The following is a 10402-nucleotide window of genomic DNA, read 5'->3' on the forward strand; positions in this document are numbered from 1 at the left end:
CTGCTGTGCAGTCATTACTGGCACGCCCTTCTTAGGATTAAAGATGGAGACAAGTGGTTGGTGGTCAGTCAGCAAGGTGAACTTGTGCCCATGCAGATAATGGTTGAATTTTTTTACTCCCCATACTAGGCTGAGGGCCTCCCTGTCAATCTGGGCGTAGTTGCGCTCGGCTGAGGTTAGTGACCGAGACGCAAAGGCTACTGGCCTCTCCAACCCGTCTGGGAATTTGTGCGACAGCACCGCTCCAATGCCGTAGGGTGATGCATCACATGCCAAACGAATTGGTAGTGTTGGGTTGAAATGGGCCAACACCTCTTTTGATGTGATCAATTCTTTACACTTCTGGAAAGCTCGTCTACATTCGTCATCCCACTTCCATGGTACCCCTGTTTGCAGTAGGGTGTTCAGCGGGTGTAATACCGTAGACAAATTTGGTAAGAACTTGTGGTAATGGTTTACCAGCCCGAGGAACGACCTCAGTTGTGACACATTTTCCGGTGCTGGAGCCTTGACTACTGCCTCAATCTTGTCAGGGGACTTATGTAACCCCTCTTCATCGATGACGTGGCCGCAATACGAGATCTGTTTCTGGAAAAACTCACACTTGTGGCGATTAGCTCGTAGCCCATATTCCTTTAATCTGGCGAGCACCTTCTCCAAGTTAGCGAGGTGATCACCGTCATTTTCGCCCGTGACCAAGATGTCGTCCAAATAACACTGGGTCCCTGGAATCCCTTGCAGGACCTGATCCATCGCCCTTTGCCAGATAGCCGGAGCCGAGGCTACTCCAAACACCAGCCGGTTGTATTGATAGAGACCTTTATGGGTGTTGATCGTAAGGTAATGTTTCGAAGCTTCTTCTACCTCCTCTTACCCCCACCTCACCGAATTCCCTCACTCACCAAATCCTTCTATCCCTTCCTGTGCATTTCTGCTAGTTACAGGAAACTCTTTTTTATCCGGCACCGATGGGACCGGCGTGGTGCCGGTTTATAAAAAAAGTCCGGATTACAGAGAGTTATAGTAAAAGGTACGAGAGCTCCGTACACAGCAACAAATCCAGGCTTCCCTGTTGCTTAGCAACAGGTGCAGGAACTCCGGCCACAGACCAAGCATCCCTGTTGCTTAGCAACAAGTGCAGGAACCCCGGTTACACAGCCACAGATCCAGGAACGGCCACTAATATGAAATAAAACTTACCTGAACCTACTCCTGAATTTTGCCGGTTAACTGAGATTTCCGGTTATTTAGGTGCCGGTAAATCGAGAGTTTCCTGTACTATTTTTTCGAGGGGTGGGGGGAGGTGCTACAAATTAGCATGGGAGACTTTAAATTGTGGTAACAAATTGAAGACATATAGAGGGAAGTACAGCCCATGGTCTCTGAAAGAAGACTAATCTTAACGTATTATTTAGTGTAATAGATCTGTTGGTGGCAATACCACTGTTAATTGGAATGATACAGTGTATACATCTGGTGCGGAAATCAAAATTGCAGCAAATTCAGTGTAATTTACTTCTTAACCTGAATAAGAAAGATACATTGGCTGAATTTTTTCTCAATTTAATGCATGGAAGTAAGTTTTGGTAAGTCTAGGCCTACAGAAGGCACCACCCAGTGGTTAACTTTGGTATCTGTTCTTAAAATTCATGTTCCTCTGGGGACTGCAGTGTCATATCTGTACCTTTCCCAAAATAATGAGAAGTGGTGTTTTCTATTTATACCGTGTGTGCTGTACAAGGGACAAGTTCACATGCATAATACATTGCCTTTGTGACCTTGAGCCACAATCAACATTGCTCTCATGGTGACCCCGAGCTTCCAGTCGCCTGTCATTTTAATTCACTGCTCCACTCCCACTCGGACCTCACAGTCCTTGGCCTCTTGTATTGTTCCACGGAAGCTCAACGTAAACTCGAGGAACAGCAAATCATCTTCCGATTAGGCACTTTGCAGCCTTCCGGACTCAATATCGAGTTCAACAATTTCAGATCATAACCTCGGCCCCCATTAATTTTTTACCTGTAATTTTTCCACTCCTTTCCCCCCCCCCCCTCCCTTTCCTTTTGTTTCACTCTCCCACATGGCAGCTATCTCTTGCCCTGCCAGTACACTTCACACCTAATCTCAGCCTATTACCATCTCGTCTGGCTTCGAACACCTTTTATTGTCTCTTCTACTTCTTTTGTCTCTTTCACTTCTTTTGTCCGATCGCAGCCCTGCCTTCGATCTATTTTCTTTTCTTTCCAGTTTTGAAGAAGGGTCTGACTCGAAACGTCAACTCAAATTTCTCTCCACGGATGTTGCCTGACCTGCTGAGTTTTTCCAGCATTTTCTGTTGTTATTTTAGATTAGTTCTACAATGGTCTTTGGAAGTGCAGAATAATTACTTCTCAGTGGAGCCGGAGCTATAGATGTAGCAATAGATCACATAACCCATTGGGAGGAAAGGAGTTCAAATTCCAACCTAACTACCATTCATATTTAGCTATTTTTAAGAGTTAAATTTCACCAGTTGTTGGCTGGGCCTGTCGATGATATGTTTAACAGTGGACGACCAGAAGATTTAATGAGGGGTGGAAAAATCAGCAGTAAAATCCTAAACAGCATGCCTCCTGTGAGTCAATAAGGGACATCAATGTTTATTGTCATGAGAAGTCAAACGCTCATCACTGGAGAAAGACAAGATGGTGTTGGGAAGGTAGAACTGGAAGATAAAGAGGGTATATTGTAACCGTAATAAAAATAAGTTGAAGAAACATCTTAATTTTTCCAATAAAATTATCCATTCTTCTCAATTAGCCTTTTAGTTCAGAATTGGGTTTATTTTTGTTATCAAACTGATAAGTAAATGTCAGTTTATTTCTATAGTGTTACAGTAAGCTATATCATTTAACTCTGTCAATTATGTCACAAAAGTAGTCATCTTGGAGTCCTCTGAAGTGATTACCGTATCAGTTACTTCCACAAATCATACATATTTGCTATTTGTGCATTTTATAAGTTATTTTACCATTTCACATTATTGACTGGAATGGCTTTGTAACTCGGTTATTTAAATGAGATATTTGGCTAGGATTTATTTAGTTGCTGTTGATAATGCTGTGGTGCTGCATTGATCTTGCTGTGCCTTCTAAGAACTGAAGGAGACATTTTGAAAGATTGCTGTGTGGGAGGCTTGAAGTTTGTGATCAGCCTGGGAAATAAAGTAGAGAATGCTAGTTTATCCATCAAAGTGAGGAATTAACAAGCTGGAGAATGCTACATTTTTCCGCTTGTCATCCCCTGACAAAATCAAGGCAATGCAGGTCAGGTATGACATGGGTCAACTGCAAGGGAGAATTCTCTTTCATTGTCCTGATGCATCTAAGCTCCAGAAGAACACCTCCTACTGCTCCAGTGTGGCATTTCAATTTCAGGACAATTTTATGCCGCAGGCTTGTGTGCATTGAGAAGCAAATTTAGACCGTGCAAACGTATTTAACCTGTGATCCATAACAGCTGCCACAGAGAAGAAGGAGACCTTTATCCTGTTTGTCTGGATTGGATTCAAGCCTAAGTCCCAGTGTTGAAATGACAGGAATCTAACATGCATTGCCACCCAATCACACAGTGATGCTGTTCGTCTAAAATATGCAGTCGTAGTAGATTCACAGATATATCAAAGGTAGATTTTTAAATGTCTTTTCCTTTTAAATTTTCTAGATGGGATTTATTCAGATTAATGAAGAATTTATATTTATTGAACCTCTGAATCACACCTTGGCTGTAACAGGATACGCTCATCGTGTATACAGAAGGAAACGGTCAATGGATGAAAAATCAGCAGAGAAACAGGCATCAGAACCATTGTGTGGAGTTTATACAGGTACACTTCTTTTTCAGTGGATCCATTAGTCTTTGTTTGAAAGGATTCACTACTGAAAATATGCTTGAGGTTCAATGCAGCTTGGCTGTAGTATATATATGACTTGTTGCTTTATAGCCTAGAAATTACAGTTAGAAATATTGGTGGATGACACTTAAAGGCCGGAATTCTCCTTACCTTGGTGGGTCCGGTGTGGCCGGTGTCTGTGGCGGGTCTCGACCTCGCTGCTGGCTCCATCCCGCTGTACAAAATGAACTTACCTTAATGGGGCCTATTAAGCCCACCCAGCGTGTTACCCAGCCCAGTTAGATGGAGCGGGTCTCGTGACATCACTCATGACACATTTTCAGCCAGGATCCTTAAAGTGGCCCTCCCTGGCCACATTAAATTTAAAGTTTAATCTAACATAGTGGGTGTTGAATCTTTACTGTACAATAATATAAAAGTTATATCATTAAGTAATATGACTCCATCTACAAATACGATCAAGAACATAATTAAAAAAGTACATTAATTGGGAAGTTATTGGTGCTTTAGTCACAAATCTATAAACTTTTGTATCAGTAACTGGTACAAATAAAAGATGTGTGTGTATAGGTAATACATAAAATTAAACAGATTTTAAATGTAATTGTAAAGGGATGGATTTACAATCTTATGCAAGTTCAGCAGAAGAGCTGCGGAATCCCTGATAAACAGTGTAAGTGGTGCTTGCAATGTGTTTCTGGAATTTCTGCAGCTCTTCCGTTGAAGTTAACAATGGACAAGTGAGAGAACCTCCGCAGAAATTCACCCTAAAGTCTCTGACTGAAAAATTACATTAGTCATATTCAGGGACTGAAAGCAAATTGAACCAGTGGAGAGAGTGACGAGAATTAAATTGTTACGGTTGATGACTTGATTTAATGTGTAACTGGACAATCACAGTATACTGTGAGAAAAATCTGACCAGAAACAACACACAAATTTATTTAAATGGTATATGTAATTTTTTATAGTGCAGATCAATTCACTGCAATTACTGTTCAGTTGGAAGGCAACAGACGAGAATGGCCAGTGAAAAATTAACATTTACCAGTAGCTTTTCAAGTAGAACAGAATCTCTGTCAATCTGTTAGCTGATGTAATCAACATGTTTTTATTTTGGTTTGTTGTTCATGCTGTCAAGTAATCAGCTGGAGCAATGGCCACGGAATTCACACCTCAGGTTGACAGACATGGTTCCCGAACTGTGTGAATCCTGTGGCCATGCAGGGAAATTTAAAAAGTAGGGGGCAAAAGGATCTTAAGTGCCTGTAAAGTACCTCATAATGATTTCAATTGGGACCCCCGCCACTGCAGGTCGGGTCGGCTCCATGCTGACAGATGCGCCTGTGGGAAAGGTGCTTGGGAGCGAGCTGTCAAAAAAAACAGCTTTCCCACCCGACCCGCCACTGATCGCGCCCACTACCACTGCAGAAAATTCAGCCCAAAGTGTTTGAATGATATATTTATTTTCTTGCTATTTTAATGCAGGTGCCAGACTGTTTATTTTAAACGGATTAACACCTCTGCTAAAATATCAGACAGGGGAATGTCATTCAGACGTGTTAAGGGTTCATCTGCTAATATTGCCAACAGTAATTTCTAGGTTTATGAGTACAGCTTTTGCATCTTATTTTCATTTTATTTTCTTATTGATCAGAAGTGATATTTTCTTTTTGATTTCAATATTTGCTGGGACCATATTTCAATCAAAAGCTATAAAATGTCACCTGTTTTTAGGATTAAATCCAATCAGCACTACTAATAATCTTATAATTCCATATACTGTACAATAAATTATCATTGCATGGCCTTATACATCAGTGTTTCTTCTGTGAAAGTATATTTTGAAGTATTAGTAAAATATGATGAAGGAACATTGATGCATAACAATTCTGGGGCAGGGAGTAAATAAATTACTAATAGACTTTGATAATAAAAAAAAACATTGAAGATGTATCTTTACCTGCCATCAAATTTCTCCCTTTTTGTTATTTTTCTTCCTTTTTGTCCTGAAGAGGTTGACTCCCTGCCGATATACAGGAAACTCTTGTTTAAACGGCACCTAACTATCCGGAATTCTCTATTAACCGGCAAAATTCATACTCCGAAAACAACACCTCAATAACCGGCAATGTTGCCGAATCCGAGTCTCCCGCAGTGGCCGAGTTAGTCAGTGGGGGTAGTTCTCCAAACTGCCACTACTCAGCTTCTTGGCGCTGTCGGAAGTCGGAACACCTCGATACCCCTGTAACAGGAGTCTGACTCTCCCGCGCTACCGGTAGTCTCTTCTGATCCGCCATTTTACAGGGGTACTGTGTGTCTCCCATGCTGCTGGTAGTCATTGCATTGCATTACCCTCAACTGGCAGTACTGTACTTAATCAAGCATCTTCCACCATCCATTTAACACAGCATTCTGTAGGTGAGTACCCAATTACTGTATACTGCACATTTCTTGATTTTTTTAATTTTTCTTTGTTAAAAATAGCCTCGGTAGATAACCCTCTACGTCATCCGGAATTTTTGATCAACCGGCAACATGCCGGTCCCGTCGGTGCCGGATACCAAAGAGTTTCCTGTACTTCTGAGGACTGATATCGCTTCTGTAGACCTACACTTGTGACATGACAGGTCCATTGCTCTTCATTAACCACGGATTTCTTTCTTCACCAGTCACCCGAGTATGGCATAACGCTGACAGTTCTCGAACACCAAACTTTAAAAAAATATTTATTTATAATACAAAGTAACAGATGGCCAATGTGCAACTTTAACATGTGTGTGAAGTCCTCCTTGAGTGGGTGGAAGGGGTGAGGGGGGACATGACCAGGTCTTTAAAATGTTGAGATGCTGTTGACTTAAGCAAGGTATTTAACTTTGACACAAAAGCAAAATACTGCAGATGCTGGAAATCAGAAATAAAAACAGAAAATGCTGGAAACACTCAGCAGGTCAGGCAGCATCTGTGGAGAGAGAAACAGAGTTAACATTTCAGGTCGATGAAACCGTTCTGACGAAGGGTCATCGACCTGAAACGTTAACTCTGTTTCTCTCTCCACAGATGCTGCCTGACCTGCTGAGTATTTCCAGCATTTTCTGTTTTTATTTAACTTTGACCATGAGCCTAGGACATGTTTAATGTTGATCCGCAACCAAGACCAGGGGTTTAGCAGAATAAATGGGGCATTTACTGGGCGGTAATGGCCTCACAATGGTATTGGTGGCCTTACCGCCCCGTTAACTCCAACGATGCGGCCGGTGACATTTTGAAAGGGGCCTCCCGCTGAGCACTCAAAGTGAGCCCGATTAGGTTGGAACTGGTGGGAGTGAGTGCTGTGCACACTCCGATTAATTCAATGAGCGATAGAGCTGAAGAGGCCCTGGGATTGAAATTAACTTAATCGGGATAACGTTTGGAGCCTCGCAACTCGCTGGCCTGATGAAAATGAGGCTAGGGCCTCAAAATCGCTGCTGCCTTTTCACTGCGGTTGCGGGCGGTGGGTCGCCCAGAAGTCAAAATTGACCCCAGAATGTGAAACATATTTTATCAAAAGTAGTTAGATAAAGTAGGGTGGGAGGAGGCTTGTGTGGAGCATAAATACCAGCATAGACCATTTGGGCCGAATGGCCTGTTTCTGTGCTGTAAATTCTATTTAATTCTATCTAGCTAATACTGTTTCAACGAACTACCTGTTTAAAGAAATGGGATTAAAGGTTACAGGTGTAAGTGTAGACAGATAATGAAGTAGTCCTTGGAACTAGATGTTCCTGAATTGCTGAGACCAAGGAATCATCATCTGTTAAAATGACCAGGGTTGAATCGTGGAGATTGGAGGTTAGAAGTATGAGAGAAGTTGTTTTTCAGATGTCAAGGCATGTAAGAGAGATGATCTTGAATAATCTTGGACTTTATGGAGAATTATTGAGAAGAAAGGAAGTTTAGCATGAAAGGAGAAACTATGGGGTAAAATCCAACTTCGACGGGTGTGCAGAAAGCTGGTAGCAGATAGGCTTCAATGGAAAGGCGAATCAGGTAGAAAGTGTAATGAGCGGCCACTCTGCTACCATCTGTTTTGTGCCTTTGCCGAAGTTGAATTTACCCCCCACGCTTCTTGGAGGCAGCTTTAGTAATGGTGCAGACGTGGGAGTTTCATTTGAGGTCAGAGAAAATAGTGATGTCAAAACCATCAATAAAGGAAGAAGGAGTAAGGGAGGAGCCATTAAGGGTAAGTGGTGGTCATTGTTGGCTAGGTTTGCAAGAGAAATGCAGAAGCTGTGGCCTTGAAGAATTGAAAGAAACAAAGGGATCATTTTAACCTGACCCGACCGGTGGGAAATTGACAGGATCGGATCGGCTGCCCATTTTACACACTGTTTGATTTTACTTGCTAATAAAGTCAATGGAAGTAAAATCGCGCAGGGTGTATAACGGGTGACCGATCTGAGCCTGTCAGTTTCCCGCCAGGCAGGTTAAGTTAAAATTACCCACAAAATCTTTGCCGATTGATAGGCATAGAAGAGATCAAGATGTAGTCAGTATTATATACTTCATATTTTTCTGTCTAACCATAGAGTGTAAAATACAGATGAGGGATATTTAAAATAACTCAATATAACTGATTGCGAGGCTGTGACTTTTGGACTATCACTTATGTGATTGCCTATTCCCTTAATATTATGTGCACTTCAGCACATTTAGATTACGGTCTGAGGAAGAAGCAGGCATGAAAGGTCAAATGGCCTTTTCGTGCTCCATGCTTTCTTATGATTGTACAGGTAGACTATCCTTTATCCGAACTTCCGAAAACCTCTAAAAACCGAAAGTTTTTTCGTTCAGCGTAAGTCATGCGCACGACGCCGACCCCCGCCGCCGACCCCCCGCCGACGCCGACCCCCGATGACCCCTGACCCCCCGCCGACGCCGACCCCCCGCCGACCCCCACCCCCGACAAATTTCCCAGTCTTATAAAATACCTTCTGAAATCCGAAATTTTCCGAAAACCGAAACACGGCTGGTCCCGAGGTTTTCGGATAAAGGATAGTCTACCTGTATGTGTTTATTTGTTGTGGGATTGTATATGACTGAGTATAATCAGTCCAACTGGGTCAGCTGTGGCTCAGTGGGTAGCACACTTGCCTCTGAGTCAGAAGGTTGTGGGTTCAAGTCCCACTCCATAGATTTGAGCACATAAAGCTAGGTTGACACTCCAGTGCTGAGGGAGTGCTGCACTGTTGGAGGTGTCGTCTTTCAGATGAGATATTAAACCGAGGCCCCCGTTTGCGCTCTCAAGTGGACAGAACAGATCCCATGACACTATTTTGAAGAAGAGCAGGGGAGTTGTCCCTGGTGCCCTGGTCAATATTTATCCCTCAATCAACATAACAAAAACATATTATTTGGTCATTATGACATTGCTGTTTGTGGGAGCTTGCTGTACGCAAATTGGCTGCTGCGTTTCCCACATTACAACAGTGATTCCGCTTCAAAAGTACATCATTGGCTGTAAAGCGCTTTGAGATGTCTGGTGGTTGTGAAAGGCGCTATATAAATGCAAGTTTTTCAAGTCTTTCTATCAACTGACTCTGGACCACATAGCTCTCTGTAATTTACTCTTCATCACCCTTTGTCTCAGGAATAACAATTTTTTTTTAATGGTTCTATTAGCGAGAGACAGTGTATGAGGGAGTCTGTCCGAGTTTACAAGAGTGTCATATCTGTTAGTAAGTTGATTAAACTCAGCACATTGATCAGTCTAGCACTGAAAAAACAAGGGGTAATTTTTAATCTTTAGCACCATGCAGAGTTTTATGTGCCAAGGTCGCTAAAGACAAAAATTTGCACTCAATTCAATTCCCAATGTTTCCTAGCAGTTGAGGCCATGTAAAGTAAATGGAACATGCAAGTAGTTTATTAAACTTACGAAAGACTTCAGTGTATCAAAGCCTATTGAAACCTTTGGTGTGGGAGGAGGGAAGTGATGAAAATCTGATTTGGGACGTAGGCCTGCCATTTTCTGACCTCTGTATTGCTCTATATTTAAACCCCTTCACCAGCACAATATATTTTAGTTTGAACATAATTATATCTGGGTTGCATTTGAGTCTTTGGTTTATGTGTACTAATAATGACTCATTTTGAGGTGGTGCCTTCAGCAGAAATGGCCAATGAAATTAACTTTGATCTAGTTATTTCTATCTTGCTTTGAAATGCTTTGCTACTATTGTTCTTAAGTGCAACTTAACAATTTTATAACAACCAGAACTAACTGCTTCAATGCGAACAGTAATTATAAATAAAAAGGCTGTGAATGTAATCATTTACAATGGACATGTTTTGCTTATCGGCTCTGGCCAACAGGGGAACCAGCAAACAATGGCAGAAGATCTGAACAGGGAACCTTTGTCATGAACACAAATCATGAGATTAATCTACATCTGAGTGGATATTTGAAAGACATTTATCGGTGCATAATAACATAATTTTGGATGGAGATTATAGCAATTATTG

The 10402-nt window shown here is 41.9% G+C and overlaps 1 protein-coding gene across 1 annotated transcript in view; it reads left to right on the forward strand.

Moving 5' to 3' along the window:
- Positions 1 to 10402, forward strand: part of LOC147124270 (A disintegrin and metalloproteinase with thrombospondin motifs 19-like) — a 719202-nt gene that overhangs the window by 32722 nt on the left and 676078 nt on the right. Inside the window, exon 3 of the mRNA XM_085984458.1 lies at positions 3706 to 3868. Coding sequence (XP_085840584.1) covers positions 3706 to 3868 — 163 coding nt within the window. The remainder of the gene's footprint in view (positions 1 to 3705; positions 3869 to 10402) is intronic.

This window comes from Somniosus microcephalus, chromosome 1 (genome assembly GCF_052327205.1).
Source record: "Somniosus microcephalus isolate GS21.2 chromosome 1, FLI_Smic_1.0, whole genome shotgun sequence".
NCBI classification, from domain to species: domain Eukaryota; kingdom Metazoa; phylum Chordata; class Chondrichthyes; order Squaliformes; family Somniosidae; genus Somniosus; species Somniosus microcephalus.